Source organism: Phaethon aethereus (genome assembly GCF_964289735.1).
Source record: "Phaethon aethereus genome assembly, chromosome: 2".
Classification (NCBI taxonomy): Eukaryota; Metazoa; Chordata; class Aves; order Phaethontiformes; family Phaethontidae; genus Phaethon; species Phaethon aethereus.
The window spans coordinates 102,258,387-102,282,062 of record NC_138582.1 but is presented as its reverse complement, the minus strand read 5'-3'; the positions used below and the strand labels follow the sequence as shown (position 1 = coordinate 102,282,062).

General features: G+C 43.3%; 1 protein-coding gene across 1 annotated transcript in view; it reads right to left on the bottom strand.

Annotated features, from left to right (window-relative positions):
- Positions 1–23,676, bottom strand: part of E2F3 (E2F transcription factor 3) — a gene marked incomplete at both ends in the record, with an annotated part of 42,754 nt that overhangs the window by 4,634 nt on the left and 14,444 nt on the right. The window contains 3 exons of the mRNA XM_081996962.1: positions 2,247–2,398; positions 3,584–3,803; positions 6,099–6,210. Coding sequence (XP_081853088.1) covers positions 2,247–2,398; positions 3,584–3,803; positions 6,099–6,210 — 484 coding nt within the window. The remainder of the gene's footprint in view (positions 1–2,246; positions 2,399–3,583; positions 3,804–6,098; positions 6,211–23,676) is intronic.

Here is a 23,676-nt window from a genome sequence, read left to right as displayed (position 1 = left end):
TTCACTTCAGGGTTTTTTGTAAACATTTATACAACATATACATAAACATATAAATGTATAAACATTTATACAACAGTCATCTATTTATATATGAATTTATATTATATACAATTATTTCAAAAACCTGTTTAAACAACTACTTTAAACAACTTGACAGTGTAGAAGGTCAGTTTCTGCATAAGCATTCAATGAATATGAATATTTTGCTGTTCAAGATGAATTTGTCCAAATCAACATGAGTGTTTTGGTGGGTTACTGCACAGTAGTGCCTCATGTACTGACCCATGTAACTGAGGTGTCACAGTGCTTTTGGTTGTGAAAAGAGCTATGAAATGGCCACGATCACATGCAAGCGCTTCCAGCTCATTAGTTTTGTCACCTGTGAAGTATCTAGCATAATGTTTTCACCATAGAAATAAAAAGCCTGATTTATGATTGTATTTTTGGGGGGTGTAAATGTGAACAATTTTGGTAAATGTGTACTGTTACCATGCAGTACAGCAAGACAGGCTGCCCAGGCTCAAGACCCCAACACATCCCACATGTAACTTGGACCAAACAAGTTAGGAGCCAAAACGACAGGTCAGCTTTCATCTAAATGGCTTTTATCAAGGCTTTTACCAGTCGTTTTAGTAAGGTTTGCAAAGGCAGAGTACAAATTACAGCAACAGTGGCTGTCACTGTATGAACAAAGGAAAGGATGCCATGGTTTTCAAATAAAGCAACAACCATCTTCATTTCTGTAGCTAAAAGCTCCCCATGCTAATGCTGGGTATATCCCAAAATATTCAAGGTACCCATCAGTTACTTTCTGATTTTATTTATAAGGGAGACAAGGAAGCACAATACCTAATTGTGAGGGGAAAAAAACCCCCAAAACTTCAAAAGCAGAAACTTTGTCTTCAGAGATTAAGCAAAGGAAGGTCCATGAGTATTCAGCAGGTCATCTCACATCAGACTGCAGGGAGGTGAGTGAAAGACAGTACTGGGACACACTCAGTTTTGTCCCCAGGTTTCACACTTCTGCATTCCTTCCTCAATAATCACTAGCATTATCAGTAAACCTAGAGTCACAGAAGGATTTGGGGAATACGCTCTCCTAAGTCCAAACACACGAGGCCAACACGCTGCCAATGCTGCTCCCTCCTCACCCACTCCCAAGGGAGCCAGCACAGCAGGGATCTCTACCACAGACTCAGCACTAGAAAAATAGAGAATCATAATACTAATTTTTGTCTTGCTTAAATCTGTTGATGGATCAAGCTCTTAGCTGAAGGCAGTGCTGACCCTACCCCCTGTGCCACTCGGTGATCTTGCTTTCATACATTGAGATGTAAGCACAGTCCAAAGAGAATATTTACACAGTTCACATTACTTTTTACTCACTCTCTCATAGTTATTTTCTATCCTTCCAAACAGAAAGTAAGTCCACTTTTTTATTAGATGCTCTTTAAAAACTACTGACTATTTACAGTTATAAAAGTTTTCACATCAGCATTTAATAAAGTGCTCTCTTCTGTCACTAATAGGTGGGAAATCTAATGAAAGCGACAATTGGTTAATTATAAGGGGTATTAGCAGCCAAAATATCAGAAATCATATGAAGCTTATGCAACTGAGCATTGGTATTACAATAAGTAATTCAGTCTAAAATAGACATTTTGAGAGCTCATAAAACCTTTCTCTGTGATATTCTATTACAGATTCTATAACCAGAGGAATCTAAAATTTCTTGCAAGTTTCAGACTAAACTGACTCCCAACTTCATTTTCCTCTCTGTGCACATCAGACATTTAATTTATGTACACACCACTTTAATTAAAAAAAAAAAAAAATAAGTAATGAGTAGACACACGCACAACTCTGTTACCTTAGCAAAGACTTTGTGTGCACGCCTTTACAATTTCTGCACATATAAAAAAGGGCTTTGCTTTAGGCTCACGATTGTCAAAAAAGCACAGGGGTTTGGATGTTGTCACTCATTCAGCTAAATTCTTGGTTCTGCTCTATGTGAATGTGGATGTTAATGGGCTCCATATTTTTTTTTTTTATTTTTACATGCCAGAAGCATTACAGGTGCAAGTGGCTTAAGTAAATTTATATAAAACTACATTAAAACCCGTTAGCCAACTTCTGGAAATTTCTGATGCTTTGTATCACAGTACTTGGAGGAATTGTCCTAGTATTACAGGGCACAGCAAGGAGACTGACCACCTTTGAGTTTTGGCAAAAAGGATATCTCTGATTCTCAGAGTCCTCCGTTAGCAGCTTGAGGTCCAGGGTGCAGCTTTGGATTAGCTCATCCAATTTCTTCTCTTCCTGAGTCAGTTCAGTCACCTCTTTCGTGAGACCTTGACGCTGTGCCAGCATGCCACCGTCCTCCGACAGACTGCAGCCCCTACGGATACAGAGGCACCCTTTCAGCATTTGTAAAACGTGACCCTGTGCTATGGGAAAGTGAAGAGGCAGGGTTTTATGCTGCAGATCAAGCCCCTTCTCCCTAAACCTGCCCAGAGCGAGTGGACCCAGGTGGCCAAGAAGGCCAACAGCGTCCTGGCCTGTATCAGAAACAGTGTGGCCAGCAGGAGTAGGGAAGCGATCGTGCCCCTGTACTCGGCGATTGTGCCCCTGGTAAGGCTGCACCTTGAATACTGTGTTCAGTTTTGGGCCCCTCACTGCAAGAAGGATGTTGAGGTGCTGGAGCGTGTCCAGAGAAGGGCAACAAAGCTGGTGAGGGGTCTGGAGCACAAGTCTTATGAGGAGCGGCTGAGGGAACTGGGGTTGTTTAGTCTGGAGAAGAGGAGGCTGAGGGGAGACCTCATCGCTCTCTACAACTATCTGAAAGGGGGTTGTGGCGACGTGGGTGTTGGTCTCTTCTCCCAAGTAACTAGCGATAGGACGAGAGGAAATGGCCTCAAGTTGTGCCAGGGGAGGTTTAGATTGGATATTAGGAAAAATTTCTTCACCGAGAGAGTGGTCAGGCATTGGAACAGGCTGCCCAGGGAGGTGGTGGAATCGCCATCTCTGGAAGTGTTCAAAAAACGTGTGGGTGTGGCACTTCAGGACATGGTTTAGGGGACATGGTGGCGCTGGATTAATGGTTGGACTTGATGATCTTGAAGGTCCTTTCCAACCTAGTGATTCTGTGATTCTGTGACATAAACTACACTTTCCAGAAAAAGCATCTTTTAATCATGACAACATATTTTGGAACTGCCACCGAGATGGAAAAGTCAAATTACTCAAAAATCTTGCTTCTAACTCCTCTCTCCTCTAACCACACCCTGAAAAAGACCGAGGAAGACAGCAGGTAGAGATGTGTACCTAAAAACTTACTCCACTTGCAGAAGCAAATGAGTTCATCCAGTATTCAGACAAAATGCTGGTTCATAATTTCCCTGACAAATGCCACTTATACACTGAAAACCTGTCTTAACAGAAAAAGAAAGCTTTACCCTGATGGAAGGCATTTTGGATGATTGCTTGGAGCAGTGTTAGAATGGAAGGTGGGAGAAGAAAAACACTGCTGCTCTGTGACAGTGAAACCAGCCGGCAGGAATGGAAAAGGATAATGAATACTCACATCCACTGAATGTTGTTTTTGGATTTTTTCTTAATGAGATGGATGCCTTCCAGTACATTGGTGATATCGTAAATCCTCCTTTTTTGCACCTTGAGGACCTCTGCAGCTCTGTTCAAATCTAAGACCCCATCAGGAGATTGGCTCAGCAACTGAATGAACTTCTTTGTAAGAAGGCCAAGTGATGTATCATACCGAGTCTTTTCTGAAGGAGATTTTGGAGCTTGGAAAGAAAAGAAAAAAACCAGATAAATCAGTTTTCTCACTTTGGTTCCAAAAGCAGCATCCAGAAACGAAAGGATACAGATATTTCTTTCATTTTTACTAAAGAAATCTCTCAAACCTCTGCATTAAGACACAACTTACCACTGGGTATTTATTTATATTGCAAGATGTACTTTTCCAAAAGTCACAGGTACATGAGCAAATACATACTTTTTTTTAAATGCAAATATTTCCATTAGTCTGACAGATACATATAGCAATATTCTACTTAGGCTTTCACTATGTGAATTCTTAATAGTATTTTTAGTATCTATTTATCCTGGCAGCAATACCAAAAAATCCCCTATGACACTCCTTCATCAGGCTGATAGCCAGTTTTCATCACGGTTTGATTTTCCCCTCTTGTAAGATAAGTGTTTCACGTGCAATTAAGCAGGACTTAGGTGTACTTCAGTGGGTGAACACAATGACAGATGCCACCAGCGCCAGACTCCACGGCTTACAGAAAACTCAAGTGAATTAGAGGAGATTGACATAAACAAAATTTATAATCGTCATTTCTCCATAACAAAACAATGCTCAAGCTGGGCAAGAGTATCCACTTCTTTTACATTAGAAGTCAGCAAATGGCTTGGATCTTACCAGACAACTCGCTGTTCTCATGCACAAATGCAGCAGCTATGTACTCAATCGATGAGCTCTTAAGAGTTTAAATAGGTAGATCAGAATAATTTCTAATTCTAAATGTTCAAAACCTTTGTGTCAAGGGAAATGAGCCAGGCATTATTAGAAGTCTGCTCTGCTGGGTTGAAAGTTTCCTTGTTAGCAAAACCTTTGCTGTACATCTCAAACCTTTCATTTGCTTCAGGTGAGGTCAAACATTATGCAGGATGGATCTGAGGCTGATCTGGTGGTCTTCACGTTCAGGTCCCACACTTAATTGCAGAAGTCAGGCAAAACGGAAATCCCACCTGACAGTGAACCTTTAGATTACCCTGAAATATTTTGAAGAATATGATGGCTTTTCCACAAAAAACAAGTCATTGCCTATTTGCAAAGAGAACCTGCCGTATCTCATTCTTTGGTAGATTCAGGGCTTGTCTGCGCTGGGAAATGGAGGAATATCTGTATCAGGTGACCTTGTGCATTTAGAGCAGGGTGGGTTTTGTTTGTTTGTTTTTCCTTTGGGGTTTGGAAAAGAATAAGAGGATCAGAGTGAGAAGGGCAAGAGGCTACTTGACCCCACCTAAAATGGCATGTGCTTCTGAAGAAGGTCTCTGTACAGCCTTATCAACACTGCAGCAGTATCCAGTGCTCTGAATGGGACTGAACTTCTGTGAGAACACACTTCAATTTAAAATGAACTTCATTTAGCTTAATGAAGTTTAGTTTAATTAAAACAACTGTGGTTGTTTCACTTACCCACTTTAAGTTCGTATCTTCAGCTAATTTCACTTTTTTTATCTGCCTCAATAGAGACAACCACTTAGACTGGTGAGGAAGGACAGGAAAGTACCCTTTCATATCTCTTGCCTTCCCATCACTACCACTCCTGCTCCAGCCGTCCCCTTTCTCCACTTCCCTCCCTCTGCAAGCCTAATTCTCCTGCTGAAACCCCCCAAATGAGATGGCAAGGCTACACTCCCCAGCTCCTCTTGCAAGAAACCTCCTGCCAGAGGCAATGCAGATGTGCAAAAATTAATACTTGCAGCAACTAAGCAGTGGCAGTAATAATCTAGGCATATTGCAGGGAGAGAAGGCAGATCAAGAGCCCACAAAAAGCACTTAGCGTGCAACGTCGCTGGGGCACAGTTACTGCTCTTTGCAAATCCCTGCCTGGGGGAAGACGCCCTGCCAACATGCTGCTGTGACTTCGTCAGGGAAGGAGGCGGCTGGCGGATCAGGCTTGCCTCATAACTGGGTCTTTGACCCTGTCACAAGATCTTGATTCCTTACCATCCACCTCTCCTAAGCATCCCCAGCTTCATGTCCTTGGCTGAAGAGGAGGTCCCGGTCGGAGAGGCTGCAGGATGCCCGGCAGGCAGAGGGACAGACTGCGCAGGCAAGAGCCGCTGCGGCCTCTCGGCAGCTCTGCCCCAGCCAATGCACGCTGCAAACACATCGTGTGCTGCCCAGCTGTGGGGTTCAGTATGTTGCACGCACAGCCAGGCGAGGACAGTAAGAAACACACTTTTTTGGCTAGGTAATTCAGCCTGTTGTACTGGTTCACTCTGATCTCAAGTTAATAACATCAAAAACTCTGTGCCATACAGCATGTTACAAGTTCCCTTACTTTTTGGACTATCTGGACTTCTTGTCGCAGCTCTTCCTTTCCCCTTTGGAGTCTTTAGTCCTTCAGGAAGATACTGGTGGCCACTTTCTCCTAGCTCCAGCCTTCGTTTTGCCTGTTAAAAACAACAGTTTGGTTTTTTTTAATTGATGGATTGTTAAGAAGGTTATTTCACTTTATCAAGCACAGCATTTGGGTTACAGGGACAGCAGACAGTGGTGAACTTTGCACAGCAAGGTACTGTATCGTTACAAGTTCATATCCCATATTCATCACAATGGAATCTGAATAATTACAGGATATCAATGTTTCACTCTCAAAGGCTAGGTTGATGGTTTTGTTTGGAAAATTCAGCAAGTTTTTCAATCTGAAAAGCTGAATGACAGTTGTATGACGTACTTCAGTCTAGTCTGGACCTTTTTAAATACATATGAAAGATTTCTTACCCCCCCCGCCCTTGAGTTGAGAACATTTCAGTTAAGAAAACCAACAACAAGCACTTAAGCACACAGGTATGCACCCACAAAGCTACATTTCTTTTGAAAAGTTCCTTATAACCATATAAGTTTCTGCACAGGTAGTATTAGCGCAAGCTACATTTTTCCTTAACTATTTGAAAGGATGGCTTTGAGAGGACCAGTAACTTCCACTACTATAAGCTTTCCATCAATGAAATACAAGAAATGACATCGAGAGCAGCATTGGACAACTGTTCTCTGCTTCTCAACGATTCTTGTCCTCATTGAAAGCAGAACCACTACATTTATTTCACATTAACTAGCACGTTTGCATTAAAGCTGCCTACATAAAAGCAAGGTGGAGCAGCAGTAATATCAGAAAGATGATGCCTGAAAAAACATCAGCTAAATGTTGCATTCAGCTCAAAAAAAGCTGTGTATATCTTGAATAATAAAAATAATGAATGAAACTCTTAAACTATGCAACACAGACAAACTGCAATGAAAACCACCACCAATGTGAATTTTGTTCCTAGACAGAAACACACTCTACTACCTTTGGAAACAATTCTATACCCTGCCGCACTACTCAGGTTACTGAAATTTAATCTGGGGATATTTGTTATCCCAACAATAGAAAGAACATTACCTGGGAAGATGCAGGGAAAAGAAGAAAAAGAAGTTTTATGTCTAATGAAGTTTAGCCAAATAACTGTTTCCTAAGAATGTTGTTTATTCAAATTAGGTTGAATAATTCAGAGTATTTTATTTGCTTACTCTTTAGACTTGCCCCAAAGGGTTGCATCATATTCTGCTCCTCAGTGAACCACAATAAAATAATGCATTCTGCTATGGAGTTGTAGACAGATATTTCGGTATTGTGGATTTAGCTTATGCGTTTTACTTTAGGTCTGTGACCTACAGGAGGTTCTAAATAAATTAATTTTTATGCGTTTATTTATGGATAGCTAGCCGACATCTTTGTGCTGGACTCCACTTGCAAACCTCAAACTTATTAAAAGGCAAGTTAACACAGTGTAACAGCATGTGCAGAGTGCTTAAGCCACTCTTCTCTATATTTCGTGCAAAGGGGCGAGGCACTAATTCATTGGTGATGGAGCAAAACTGAACTAACTGCATCCTTCTAACCAACACCGGCACCGCGCTCCCATGGCAGCTTCTAACGGCGCGAAACACATCTGGTCCTCTCCCTGCAACATCGGCTCTGTCATCCAAGGACACTGATTTCGAACAGGTCAGCTATGAACAAAAGCATCCAGCTAATACGTTTAGCCAACGTAACTGGATTAAATTAAGATTACAGCTATTCCAGAGGGAGAAATACATTTCACACTTTTTTTTTTAAGTTAAGTGTTTTTCCACCCTGAGAACTATAAAAAAAAAGGAAGGAGGGGTGAAAAGGGAACAGTTCAGGGCGTGGGAAGACTAGGCCAAAGGGATACAATTAAAGATAAAAGAGAATCTCAAAACCAGGTGTGAGAAGGAGGGGAAATGCTAAAAACTTAAAATCCAGAGACTTGCAGCAACTCACTCCATCAGAAGAGAAACATAGGTTTGGACTAAACATCAAAACTTTTTGTCTCAACTTGTTTGCAAGACACGAACAATGGTATTTTGGCCCCTGCTTTTGTGGTTAAACACTTATAACTGTCTTCTGTGAACTTCAAATAATCAGATTTGGTAGTGAGAACGTAAACGGCATCCTTTTGCAGCATGCGGCCAGCACAGGCCCATCCACGTGTGTCGAGGGAGTTAGAAAATACAAGCTCTCGCCAGTCACACCAGCCTACCGTACCTACAGGCAGTGAAGGGATATTGACTGGCTTCTGGAAAAACACCAAACAGCAGAGACAGCGCTACAAAATAGTTATTTTGTAGGCCCGGAAGCATACGGAAAACCTGAGACACAGAGATACAGAGCAAAATTATTTTAGGAGAGTTTAAAAGAGCTTGGTGAAGTTACCAAGAGGCAATTTTAGCAAAACCCTGAGGAATGTTCAATTTCTGGCCAGATGTTACACGTCACTCAGCAAACACACACGTCTTCCTCTTCCTGTATTATGAACTTCGTAACTGGTAAGACGCAGGACTGAAGGGGCATATTATCTCAGTTTCTTCTTCTCTGACTTACAGACCGAAGCATTTCTAGTGCCTTTTTCTTTGCACTAGAGATCCTGGGTGACTCACAGTTTCTCTCCCATCTCCAAAATTATTCATAGTGTTTTCTGATATCAGACTTTCCTTGAGAAAACTTAAGATCTGCCTTCAGCAATCAGCAGACGTGGTAACCCTTTTAAAAAAACAAAAATCCTGATCTGCATAGTTTATTTCTGCTACAGCATTATATGCGTTACTTGCAGTATTTGCACAAGTTTTTGTACAAATCTTGTATTTTCTTTATTTGCATTTGTTGATCAATCACAGCATGCAGAATCTTCTGACACAGTATGTGGGACCTTCTAAGAAGTACCAAGCCAAAGGACACCAGCACAAAGCATCCCAATGATAGGGAAAGACAGGAAGCATAGAGATTCTGGATCTGGGATCTGCAGAGGGATTTGGACAGGCTGGATCGATGGGCATAGGTCAACTGTATGAGGTTTAATAAGGCCAAGTGCCGGGTCCTGCACTTGGGTCACAACAACCCCATGCAATGCTACAGGCTTGGGGAGGAGTGGCTCGAGAGCTGCCCGGCGGAAAGGGACCTCGGGGTGCTGGTTGACAGCTGGCCGAATATGAGCTGGCAGTGTGCCCAGGTGGCCAGGAAGGCCAGCAGCGTCCTGGCCTGTATCAGACATAGTGTGGCCAGCAGGAGTAGGGAAGTGATCGTGCCCCTGTACTCGGCACTGGTGAGGTTGCACCTCGAATACTGTGTTCAGTTTTGGGCCCTTCACTACAAGAAGGATGTTGAGGTGCTGGAGCGTGTCCAAAGAAGGGCAACGAAGCTGGTGAGGGGTCTGGAGCACAAGTCTTATGAGGAGTGGCTGAGAGAACTGGGGTTGTTCAGTCCTGAGAAGAGGGGGCTGAGGGGAGACCTCATCGCTCTCTACAACTACCTGAAAGGGGGTTGTGGTGAGGTGGGTGCTGGTCTCTTCTCCCAGGTAATTAGTGATAGGACAAGAGGAAACAGTCTGAAGTTGCACCAGGGGAGGTTTAGACTAGATATTAGGAAAAATTTCCTTATGGAGAGAGTGGTCAAGCATTGGAACAGGCTGCCCAGGGAGGTGGTGGAGTCACCGTCACTGGAAGTATTAAAAAAACATGTGGACGTGGCGCTTCGGGACATGGTTTAGGGGACATGGTGGTGTTGGGTTAACGGTTGGACTTGATGATCTTAAAGGTCTTTTCCAACCTTAATGATTCTGTGATTAAGAACAACTCAGCAACATGAAAGTTGAGTGCAATAAATGGAAGTCAGATTCCTCAGGGGGATCGTGAAAGGATCATAAAGCATGGTGGGCAGTGAGACACCTAAAGCCACAGATTGATACACCCAGTAAGTAACATAAGAGGAAAGCATCCTATTGAGCTGAACCAGACACCTATCTAACCTCTTGGTGGAGACCTAAAATGTTTGGCATCAACTGTTTTGACTCAATTTTCTCTTTCAATACTACAAGCAATTCCTAATATAGATACAACTACAGATCCACTGTTCAGTGCAGACCACTAAAAACAGGTGGTACCTTGACTCCTATGTAGTTATGCCCTTTTAGCTTCAATCCCTCCCCCTCCTTTCCCCCCCCCCAAAAGAAACCCAGATTGCTACCACAGTTAACATCAAAGGCAAACCTGCAAGTATGTGTCCATAAGAACACTTGTCTCTATAGGAAAATAGTTTAGAAACTAGTAGGATAAGCCAAGTATTTTCAAGTAGGCAGGACCTGATGCAATTTACTTTACAATACTCAGTCTCAGATATTAACTTTTAAGAAGCAGTTGGAGGCAGGTATGCTTACAGAAGACTAGAAAAAAGAGCAAATACAGCTTATCATCAATTGAAAAAAGGGATGGAAAAGGTGCAAAAGTAAAATTAGAGCCCATTCCCCTTAATGGGTCATTTTGTCTTTACAGCTACCTGGGTCTAACAGGTTGCTGCCACCACCTCTTCTCCTGTCCTCCCTCCATCCCTGTGCTCCCCCCTGCTCCCCTGGTGCAGGCAGCGCCTGACCGATGGGTCCTCATAGGACCCTGCAGGGAGCTGGCTCAAGGTGTCACTACCACTAGAACCCTCCTCCAAAACTGAAGTGAAGAGCTTTCTGCTGGGCTAGCCCTTGCCGGGTAACTCATCTGCACTGAGGGCCGTCGAGCAGGAGCAACGGGACACCCTCCATCCCTCTTGGGGCATCAGCTCGGCATTCAAGCAGCTTCACTTCCATATTGCGCAGTGATCAACTTCAGTTCTTGGGGAAACAAACTGGCACCAATTAAAAAGAAAAAAAAAAAAGTCAGAGTGTTACCTCCTAAGAGCGTAACAGACAGCAAAGTGCTAAGTGCTAGGTAACAGCCAGCACCTGGTTTTGCCAAGATGGCAGAGAGGGAAGCGCCGTGGTGGGGGACAGCCAGCATCGGTTTTTGAAGGCTGCGCCGTGTCAAACCAAAGCCTCATTTTCTGTGAGGCTTATATTTCTAAGTTTGAGGGAAGCGGCAGTAAAAAGTCCTCTAATTCTTTCCAATGATAAAACCATGGAGCATAACTTTGCCAAACTATGCGCATTTGAAATTTTTCCTGCTAGATGTCTCCCTCGGCTTTGTTACTGGATGCAAGAGAGTTCCACTGTTTGCAAGAGACAGGCCGAAGAAAAACTACATTACCTGTGCTACATGCTGAAAACCCGTTGTCTGAACTACCGCTGCACCCATGATGCTTTAGCAGGCACATAAAATTTGACAGAAGGATGATCCGAGTCAGGCGTGTGCCTTCCTATTCCCTCAAAATCCCAAATTTAAAAAACACTTGGAAGAACACAGCTGGTACATTTTCAATATAAACACTAACAGCCAAATTCCATTTCAAACTGCAAGCGCCACAGCTCTTGGGCCTGCCCAGGCTGTGCAGGTGCCATCTCCTGGGAGGTCCCGTCCAGGACGAGAGACATTTAAGTCCCCTGCTCCCCTAGCAGGCATTCAGGGTACGTTAGAGCAGCAGCAGTGTGATTTAAGTACAAAGGGACAAAAGTTGAACTTAGAATGAGAGCGAAAGTAAACTGGGACAAAGTCTGCCGAGATGGGGACAGAAGATAAAATAATTTATTCAAAAAAAAAAAAAAAAAAAAAAAAAAAAGATGAGGAGTCAGAAAGCAGCTCCCATTCTCCCATTTAGGGTTGACCGAACAGGGAGAATAGGAAGATTGGAAACGACCAAGCATAGCAAGGAATAAATTGTGTGTGTTAAGTGATAGCTGACGGTCAACCAAGCAGCAAGCCAGAGAAATGTGTCTTAGCGCTCAGCTGTGTCTCCATCAGCGTCTCAGGGCGAGGGCTATGTTGGGCATGTTAAGCAAGGGCAGATGACTAAGTCTGGCGTAGTCTCTAGAAGATATTACAATTGCTAAGGGCAGATAAAATGGCAGCTTTTCTGTATGTCACCACAATGCTGATATTACTGGGGCGGGGGTGCAAGCCTATCCAGAGAGCACAGATAAATTTTGACCGAGCTGTAGCACAGACGTTTTAACAATCCCCAAGAGGTTTCCATAGGATTTCCTTAATGTTTTCAAAATTAAGCGGTCACTTAAAAATACAATATAAAAGCTGAGCTTCTGAGGCATGGACTCTAGAAAGCTGTTCTGGAGGTCAGGAGCTGCAGAGAAGAAAGCAAACACCATACATGAAAGGGTAAATTAAGCTGGAGCTTGATGAGGGAGGAATACAAGAGAAGCAGCAAAGGAAAAAAGAGACCTTGGGGTGCATACACGGAAATATTCACGCGCTAGGGAAATTTCTCCACTGAATGAGGCGACACAGACTATGCCTGTTGAACGTGTGCAAATGAACAAACTCTGGTATGTGGAGAGCCCCGAGTGCCTGCCAGAAGGGCTGTACCCAGCCGAGGGCATGGCAAACACTACAGGTAACACCAGGAGAAACCAACAAATGGGGAGAGGTGCAGAGAGGAAAGCAGAGGAGCTCTCAGCAGGGAAGGGGCTGAGCTCTGCAGGTCAGCTCACAAGTGAGGAAACACTCGAGATCAGCAAAAAGATGCAAGAGGACTGTCAGAGTTGCTGCCTTTAGGCTCCTAGTGACAAGCCCTCATTTCGAACCCATTTCTGTTGAGCAACGAGAAGATAAATTTGCAGTCCAAACTCCTGGGAGAGAGATTTCAGTTTTCCATGATGAAATATTTACCCCAGTGGTCTACACACAAATACCAATCATCTGTACCATACTACCCTTGGTTTTAAGTGGCTAGTTCTGACAGTATAAAACCATAAAAAGAAGGTTTAAGAAACGAAGAGGAAGACAAAGAACTAGCTGGGAATTAAACTACTTGCATGTAAAAGACAATAAACTAAGTATGTTCTTAAAAGGGGGGATTCTGAAAGTCCTCTCAACTCTTCCCAGAAATATCTCTGTCAAAAATATGCATTCCCCTGCTACCCTACACAGAGGAACAAGACCAGGAATGGCACTTCTATGAAAACATGACCTGAAAATTAAGTTTTACATGTAGCTCATTCATTAGACTGAGGTAAGAGCATATCATAAGATACACAAAAAGTAATGTCTTGAAAATTGAATTAATTGTAAAACCAACAAAAAGAACAGGAATCTGAAATATCGCTACGTATTAGTCAGGATTATTAGCTGAATGACAAGCAGATGGTATTTAAAGTAACATTTACAGAAGCATTTTAAAGCAACTGAAAACACAGCTTACAGAAATCATCCTGATCAACCTACTCCAACACAAAAGCCCCAAATTTTCTTCTCAGAAAATGGCAACTGTAGTAAAAAAGGGACAAAAAAATCCTTTCCTCTATACCAATTTCTGTTTCCTAAACTATCATCTTATTTTTCAATTTATCAGGTATCAGATTATTATAGTTTTGACTAAGGGAAAGTCTTCTCTAGCTCCTATATTGAAATCATTCGTTCAGCTACAGTCAAATTGCTTGTTTTTAATGTAGACTAGTATTAAAGCAAAAACCCCTTTGTATGTCTTAATCAGGTTTATCATTCAGTAAGACGCAGCTTGCAATTATCAAATTAAGCTACGTTCTGCTCATCTGCAGCCCCTCCTCATTAGGCATTTGACCACCCTGAGAGCTGAAGGCTGATAGTGTTACTCTGGTGAAGTTTCTTTCAAGGCCTAATTAAACCATCCTATTTCCATCGATTTTCCATTTTCACAATTTCCTCAGAAGTATCAGGAGTGTCAAGGAAGCCACGAACTGGAAGTGCTTAAATATCAAACCGTAAGACTTATATTTAGCTCAAAAAAGTAAAAACGTGGGTGGCCGAGCTCAGCGGCAGATTCTTGTTTGAAAGCGGGACCGAAGCCAGAGGAGCCTAGCGATGGCTCTCCCTTCTCAGGTTGAATATGCAGCAAGAAGTAACGCAAGTGTCATCAGTGCCTCCCAGTCGTTGCTGCAGAACATCACACAATGCCATTTTTAACATCCACTGAAAGGAATATATTAGCTTTCAGCTACGCTCCAGCAGCTAGAGCGTGGATAGCTCGTCCCCGCGCTGGCGGCGCCGTGCATCGATGCCCTGCGCCTCACCCCCACAAAGCAGTTCACACTTCACTCGTCTCGGCCCTGCCCGAAGAGAAGGGCATTTTCAATGGCTTTTCAATGAAACAGGATTACCTGAACCAAACCAAGAAAGTAGCAAAACGCAGCAATGAAAAAATAGCGATTTCTTCCTAGACCTAGGGCAGGTCACTTTTTCTGAAGGAGGATTATAATCGTAGGGTACTAATTCCCTTTGATTTTCATCCTGATACCTTGTGGAGACCTGACCTTCCAGAAGGTCGGAGAATCTCAGAGTCACCACCGCTAATGTAACTCGGGCACCGAGGCAAGCGGACAACCCATTTTCTGCTCATCGGCCTACTCCGATGCCGCGGATCAGCCTGCAGCCAGTCAGGCTTGCACTCAGTATAGTAGCCACTGCCAAAACATGCAGCTTATCTTGTCCTTTTACACTGGTGCAGTACTCCGTATTTGCTTTGCACTAGAAGGGGAAGGACATTATAACGGTTGTGCAAGAAATAAACCAAAGCACAAGCCATGTTTCAGGCCTCAAACCAACAGAATTACACCTATGCTGCATAGGAAATGAATCATCCGAGATCCTTCTATTGCAATTTTTTCCACCAAATACGAAACAATTACTTCTTACTGGAAGCAATAGCTCTGCACCGTACTAAGCTTGAAGGCTCCAGTTACCGCTTCATGTTGAAATATGAAAAGTTACTTTCAGGAAACTGCACCCAGTTTTCATCTCAACTGCTAAACTGCTCGAGCCCAAGGTGAGGAGCACACGTGTCTCCAAGCAGTCCTGAAAACGGCTCCACGTGCAGCTACTCCCTCGTCCCAACGGCTGCTGGAGGCTGGGCCGCACCTGCCCGGTGCGGGTGGAAGCTCTGGAGGCAAAACTTCCAGAGAGCAAACAGCAGCCCAGACTCACAGAGGAAGCACCAACAGACCAACAAGCACCTGGGGGGGGATCCTGACTGCAGGTTTTTGGGGTGGCCGGATGCAGCAGGACAGCTGCCCTACCCAGCGAGCATGGCCAGGGCCACGGTGGCAAGGCTAGCCGTGCCACCAGCAGACTTTAACACCAGCCTGGCCCTACAGACCGATGTCAAAGCTACCGGCCATTCGCCTACCCCCGTTCCCAAAAGACACCACTTCAGCCAGGCTGCTGCCTCCAGAGCGAAGCTCGGGGGTTTTCAGTTGCAGTTCACGTCAGTAATTTCTCACCACAGACATCCTTTGAAGAAAACAAGACTGTCATAAAACAGGCCCGACGCCGAACTTTCAAACTGACGGCGAGCGGGTGGGGGGAGGGGAGGCGGGCAGGACGCGACGACAGACCGGCCGCGTAAGAGACTTCTCGGTGTGATTTCTTCGTATTGCATATACATGTAAGAATTACACCGACACAGGTCCACTTTTAACGTTACCCGTCGAGATCAAAGTAAGCCAAATGAGAAAGGGATAGTTTAAATCCACACAGAGTGTGACAGGGTACCACCTCTTCACGCGGCGGCAGAGCTGCTCGCAACGTTTCAGCCCTTCCGGAGACTTTCGGCCTCCTGACTGGTGAGGCTAAAGCTGAATGGGACCGAGGGGCGTAAGTCTTCCGTATCGTTTTAAGGTTGGTCCCAAAGAAAAACCATCTGAAGCAGTCAGTCTCCAAACATATCCCTGAGATTATTTTGTCTTTTGTATTCAAGGACTATTTTTAAAAATATTCTTTGAAAAGTCATTAACTTCAAAATAAGATTGTGATTGGATTAGTTCCACTGAGTGACTTCCACTCTATGTGTAGAAATTAGCACGGCTACTTAAAAAAGAAAAGCTTTCAAACACTGTCAGTTGTCTGCCAAAAAACAAACAAGCCCTGGGAGGGGGGAGGAAGGATATTAAGGGAGCTGGAGAATAGGATAGGATAAGCTTCCTTGGAGGAAATTCCAGTAAATGCCATGAAGTATCAGATACACAGATTAAAAACTAAAGTAGTAGTATACTGGGCATATATAGGACATAGGAATCAGGAGGAGAGTCACTCTTTGCTTACAGAGCGTGCAGAATATAGTCATAAAACTCTCTATGAAGATGATATTAATAAGATTTGATACGTCGGAAGTGAAAAGGGAGGAGGAGGAGGAGCACTCGCAGAGCCACGCCAGTGCTGTCTTGGTGTAGGTGCGCTGCGATGATGCAAGGTTGGGCTTACATCACAGAATTTGCTCCCTAAATTGCCAGCCTAAGCCACAAGGTCTTCAGCTTTGTTTTCCTTGGATACAGGACATCTACAAGAAAGGATGGCATCTGTGGAATTACACTGGTGAAGTTTCTGGAGAGCAAGTTTTCTTGTCCGCACAGGTCTGCGGTTCGATTTCCCACCCTGGCACCCCAAACCCTCCTGGACTCCACACAAAATACCCGTACCGAGTTACACCAGCGCAGTGCCAAGGGACTGCGTCGCTTTACTTACTGACAGGCGATTCACAGGGAACCGGCTAACTTGTACATTCTTCCAAAAAGTAATGACAAAGAGGATCCATGTGCAAGCACTTCAGAAACTGCAGCACAGAGCTACAAACTAGAAGGCAGTAAGTTTTAAATACTCAGGCACACATGAATGTTAGTGTTGCGTATTCATGCCCCTAAAGGAGGAGGATCCTTTCTTAAAAAAAGCCAACGCCAATCTTGACTCCATATTTTTAACTCACTGCCTGAGGTGTGATGGTTCTTAGATCTAGCTACTTATTCAATTAATGTAATTAGTTATGAGAAGTCAGATCTAAAGTAGTAAAACTTTTTATTTTGAAGTATTTCCTTAACCAAGTTCCATACAAGTATAAAAACATACAGTTGGATTGCCCCAAAGTAATAAATGTACTTTGAATCCATCTAGGATGATAAAAGTATTATATAGATTCCACAGGACATTGTGAAACTTGACAAAAAACTTTCAGGAGACAACCAGATCCAGATAGCAGGAGACAAAAAAATAACATAGGGTCCTAAGCATTTACTGTAATATAGTCCTGTAAGTTATATAAACTGTGGGGGTTTTTTTTAGTTTACTTTAAGGAAGTCCCAACATTGTCCCAACAGATTAACCCTGAGAAGTTATATTTGCACCTACACATAACCATAATGCTGACTTTGCATGGAGAGATTGATTTATCATTTGCAAGAAGTTAATTAGGTACAGTTTTGAAAATGAAATTACTAGTATCACATTTAAAAAAAAAATCCTTAAGTAACCTTGAAGAAGTTAACACAATAACCTCCTCCACATACCAAACTTCAGAGTAACACAAGTAAATAACAAGTGCCCAAAAAACAGGAAACACAGTTTAAATCTCCAAAAGCAACTATTCCTAGAAGCAGTTGGAAAGGAGGCTCCACGTCAGCAGAAGTCACAGAAACAGATGAAAATGTTTAAGAAGAGAGAGGTAGAGAATCACAGATAGCAGGGACCTAGAGACCCCAGGTGTGGCTGACCGCCTCCTTCATCCTAGATCAGGAGCCGGTACTGCCATCAGAAGGTTTCTTCCCAGCATGTTTCTTTGACTACAGCCTGAACTTGACTTTCACCTAGCCTGGGTTGCTAAACTCTGAGGACCAATGATTTTCTCCCTCCCCACATCCAGGTAGGCAGCTGTTGCTTATACTTTTATTTCACCCGTCAGTTCGGCAGCATACAGCTTACGTGGCTGAAAGGGCACAAGGATAGCTGAGTTCTTAAGTGTTTTAAATCCTGTGTAATGTCACAAAGAACTAATCCACCGAACTTTCGCTGTGATGCACATCCTACCTCGGCGGTATTTTATCATTCCAGCCACACCAAGGAGCAGAACAACGTGGGAGTGCTAGCAAAATGAAGATAAACTATTTGGTTCAACTGGAAAGATTTACTTATTCCCAGTGACAGAGAAGGAATGAAAACAAGACAAAAAGACAAACAACAGTTCATAAAAAAGTGAAAGAGCCTTGGTAGACTAAATAATTCTCTTTTTCACACCTAGGTAAATTCTGTCATGCCATGGATGGGGCAAACTAAAAAGCTGATGTGATAGCCTAATTTACAAGACAACATCCGAAACAGATGTGTAATCACGAGGATAAGTTTCTAGGGGAAAAGAAGAGAAAGTTGCTGTTCTTTCTCATATTATGAAGTGTATGTCAAAACAGTATCCCTTTTGGCTCTGGTGAAGCAGAACATCTCAGGTCATAGAGTCAAGCAAGGACTTCGTGTCAAAATTGACCCACACCAGACACAATCTGTCCATTCCACTTTGTTTTCTCTACTATGTGTTCCCTAAACGAAATACCTTGAGATGACTTCTCCAGAAGAAATGAGCACTATCTTTAAGTCTCAAATTTTAAAATTAAATAAATTCACATTTTCTCTCCAACCCACCCTTTGATCAAAGAAAAGAATCCAACTTTCTAATACAACCTCCTGCATGTCACGGGCCACTACATTTCCCCTAGTTGTTACGCAGTTAGTACCATTAAACTATCTTGTAGCCAAGGATAGGAAGACATTGCCATGAAATTTCAGAATCTCTGATATGAGAAAGTTAAATGAGCAAACACCTGTCAGGAAGGCCCATAAACACAGTTGGTCTCACCCACCAAAAAGCAGGGAGATGGACTTGTTGACCTCAAGGCTGTTCAGAGCTGAAATTAGAGAGCATAACACTGCAGAGAAATCAGAGCAAAACATTCCTTCTGACAAAACTTGAAGGTATCAACTCATTATTTTCCCCTCACTTAAAAGAAGAGAAAAAAAATCTCATTTCCATTTTGAGTTTGCATTGTTTCAGCTTTCAGTAGTAAGTTCTTGATGTGCTCAATTTCAACAATTTAAGAAGTCTTTTAACACCAGAATCATCTCACAGAGAGGCTGAGGTGAGAAAGAGATTATCTAGTCTACCCCTGATGCTCAAAGCAGGGGCAACTAGAGCAGGACGCTCAAGGCTGTGGGCAGTTGGGTTTTTCTCCACTGATGGAAACTCTACAATCTAAGAGACTTATTCCTGTGTTTGATCATCCTCACTGTAAAAATCTTACGTTTAAATGGGATTTCTTGCATTTTAATTTGTGTCCATTGCCTTTTGCCCTGTCGCTGGCCACCACTAAGAACAGCCTGGCTCCATCATCTTCACTCCCTCCCATCAGGTGTTTATACACCTTCTCTTCTTCAGGTTCAACAGTCCCACCTCTCTTAGCCTTTCCTTGTGTATCAGATGCTCTGAGGCCTTAATCACCTTTGTGGTCCTTCACTAGACCTGCTCCAATGCATCCATGTCTCTCTCATACTGGGGAGCCCAGAACTGGACCCAGCATGCCAGATGTGTCTCACCAGGGCTGAGCAGAGGGGAAGGATCATCCCCTTAGATCTGCTGGTAATGCAATACCTAAGGTAGCCCGGGAGGTCATCGGTGGTCTTTGCCATAAGAGTGTGTTGCTGGCTTATGGTCAACTTGATGTCCACCAGGACTCCCAGGGCTTTTTCGGAAGAGCTGCTTTCCAGCAGGTTACCCCCAGCCTGTCCTGGTGCCTGGAGTTGTTCTTCCCCAGGTGCAGGACTTTGCACTTCCCTTTGCTGAACTTTATGAGGTTCCCATCAGCCCATTTCTCCAGCCCATCAAGGTCCCTCCGGATGGCAGTGCAACCGCCAGCTATACCAACCGCCCCTCCCACTTCTGTATCTTGTATATCAGTCAAGTCATCCCTTAATACTCATTTCATAAGCAAAATATTGCTTAAGTTGCACTGTAGGGCATTTCCTTCAGATACCAAATAGTTTTTGCTGCCCTATTTAACATCCTGTTCCATTTTCAACGTTTTCACTTTACAAGCACTAGCACTCAACTGTGTATGTTAAGTATCAGCAGCACCAAAACTGTTCAGTGAGGCGAAAGTACCCCCTCTCCTGTTCCTTCTTTTTGTACATGCCAGGATGCAAGCCTCAGTGCCTCCACTTGTCAGCACTGCTCTGGAAACTGGTGTGCAGTTGCTTGTCCACAACAGACTTCTGAGAAGCACTGCTTTCCAGTATACAGGCCCTCTTTCATAAGGCATAGCTTGCAGTCCCTGTTCTCTGGCATACAACTTTGCCTTTGGCTGTATTAAAGAGGCAGCGTGTTTGAATGTGCCTACAGAGCAAGTTGTGAGAACTCCATTATCATTTACTATTCTGCTAGCAATTACTATCAGTAACAGTTTTTTTGTTTACTTCTGGGACAACGATGAAAGCACTCCATAGTATTGGGGTTAGTGCAGATACTCACTGGAATCAAAAGAACCCTGTTCCTGTCGCTTAGCCAATTTTTAATCCAATGCCATAATGACAGTTACTTTTTTTTAAAACCAAAATGCTTTACAAAATTAAACATCTCTTCTGTCAGCCTCATTCACACGGTGGACAGCTATATCTTTGTTACCTTTTAACTTTTGGTTGCTGGGGAGGAAAGGCAGGAAAAGCAGCAGGGTGAAGGTGGGAAGCGCTGGCTGTTGGATACCACTGCTAAACATTTTAGGAAATACCACAGGCACTTTTTGCAGTGCTGTATACAGAACTTGTCCATCCTTATACTTGCACACTACTTAAACTCTACAGAAAGGGTTATTTCAAGACTTTGGACATCCCAAGTTCTAGGGAAGTTTTATGGGAAGGAAGTCCAGAAGGAAGAGCAGAACGTTAACAGGTAAGAGACAACACCTAGGGTGAAGGCAGAAACTCAGGTGTCTATTCATGAGCTTTAATTTCTACTCATTACAGCCTAAGGTTCAGAGAAAGCCCATTTAGCTTCTTGCACTGCTGCCCTCCCCCTTCTTTCCCTTTCTGCTACCTGCCTTGCTGTATAACCATGCAGTTTATTAGAACTATCCTGTAGGCAATGGACAGCTAAATGGGATTTTCCAGAAGCCTAGAGAAGTCTTCCAGTGGAATCTAGCACTAAAATATCACTTATTAAAGGCTGCACTAAAAATTCCTTTCTTTAAATAGATTTCTTCTTCCTTCAGAATTATCTACTCAATTCAGGCTCATGGGTTCTTCCACAAATGTACCTTAATCTGTTCAGAAGATAAATGACCACATGATTTAATCGTGCCTTCTTCACAAAATTGTAACTTTATCTCTTATAATCAGTACACCTTGATCCTTTTCATTTTCAAATGCAGTCCCACTTGTGAGTCATCATTCCCTCCTCACACACACACTTTTCAGTCTCTCCTTTTCATCTTTTTCCTCTTGTTTTAGTAAAAGCTGTAGGTAGGGCAAACTAAAATAGCAAGTTTCACAACTGGACATGAGACATCCTTAAATTTAGATCAAATGAACCCTTTCAAAGTACATGGGATCTTTCCATCCAGACAGATTTATAAAAGCTACGTATAATTAGGGAAAGAAATAGGATCAAAAATAGCCTGTGTATGATGGCCTTTCTCAACAGTATGTGGATAGCAAGGACAGCCTTATTCTCTTAGCAGCAGGAAGAAGAGTAAGACAACTCAGGGAGGCCATGGGAAGCCCCTACCAGGCTGTAGGCTTCCTAGATTGCCAAAAGGCCTAAAATGGGGTAGATGCTAAAAAAAAAAAAAAATCCCCATTTCCTACAATACTCATTTTCCCAACCCTAATTCCAAACTATATCAAACTGTAAAGCCAAGATTACCCAAGAAAACTCTACTCCATTTCACTACCTGAGGTTGCAGGTTCTTATCCAAGGTGAAGCAAAAGCACTTTAAAGACAGTCTTGGAAGAAACCGGCTTTGCCAGTCATTGGTTTGTCTTGGAAGTATGAAACTCAAAAAACCCAAAAACCTGTCATCTTGCCTTGACATCCATAACTTCTACACTTTCAAAAGGCGCCTGTTGATAGCAACTAGACTCTTCTTACTCCTGACTTCCCTCCCACGCTTTGCCCTGGCAAAAAGCCCTCACACGCTCTGCCCTAACTTGGAACAAGTTCTGCAGCATGGCCCTATGCTTTCCACAGCAAACTGGAAATTCTGCATCCACTTCAGGTAAATACATTTTATTGAATTAAATACAAGAAAGTAAATATGGCAGAGTTACAGTGTTCCTTGTGTAAGAAAATTAACTCCAACATAAATAGGAATGCTACATGGCTTTCACATTTTACTATCCTGCAAATGATTGAGTGCACAATGGTGCTAAAGAAAGTATCAGGAAAAGATGGAAATTTTGGCAACTGCTGTAAGGAGAGCTGAGGGTTCTGGCAGCAGGCAACATGTGGAAGGATTGCGAGATACACACATCTGAAGTTTTTTGCTGAAGTAATCAATAACAATGTAGTTATGTTCAAAATTAGGCAACAGATTAAAGTCATAACTTTTATTTTGCAGCCCTATGAGTTACAGGCTGTCTCCAGAATTAGTTGGTTAGTACCACACTAGTTGAGTTTCTATGTGAGGGCTTCCTTACAAGCACAATGATATACCTCCTTTTAAGATGAAGCCAAAATTCAGCAGTGTATTTTGGTCACAAGAGCTGAATTCTGCAGCAGCGTGGAATAAGCAGGGCCTTGGGTCCTCTCGCCGCCACGCAGGCTGGCTTCACCTCTCTCCTTATGGGGCAGAAAGGAGACTTTGCTATTACTGCAGTCATGAAACTCGACTTTCCGTGATGAACTTTCCATATGATGAGCGTTCATTACCACTCATCTGACCAGAAGCTCCAGGAGCCTCCCCACACTCATAACCCACACAAGGTAATCTCCTTGGCTGTGGCTGCGGCTATTGGCAGTAAAAGCCATCCCAATTGCTATCTCCAGGGATTCTGTGCCCTCTCGTGCAAGACCACGACGCCTTTACGTTCATCTGTTAGAAGTCAGTCACGTTAAAGCCCTGCTCAGGGCGACTGTACCTGTCAAAGCAGTACAGCCTGTCTTTCCCCAGGAGGTGCTTCCTGATAGCAATGATTTCAGAGAAGCCCTCCGGTACTACAAGCTCACTCTACATACATAACTTCTAGGCACAAATTACATTTATATCTTCACCTACTTCAACGCCAGCCGTCAGACTGTAATTACATCACATGTAGCCTGGGAGCCTTGGTTAGGGACTAGCAGCCGAGCGTGCGAGGCACGGTACAGACTCAGCACTGAGAAGACACAGATTCTCAATTTAAGCAACAGTGGATTTCCTCTGTGAATTGAGAATGTTTTCAGCCATGTTTTCTCCTCCATGTGCCCACAAAACCCCTAAACTTCCCCCAAGCTTTTAAAAGCTGAAAGCTGGAGGTGGGGAGAATGTGAGAGTCCCTGTCAGCCCTTGGGCACTGCTGGCGAGCCACCGGCTGCCGTGCGCACTCCGTAACCAAGCAGTAAGTAACGGCACGAAAGCCGCCTATTTCTTTGCAGAGTCATCTGTTGG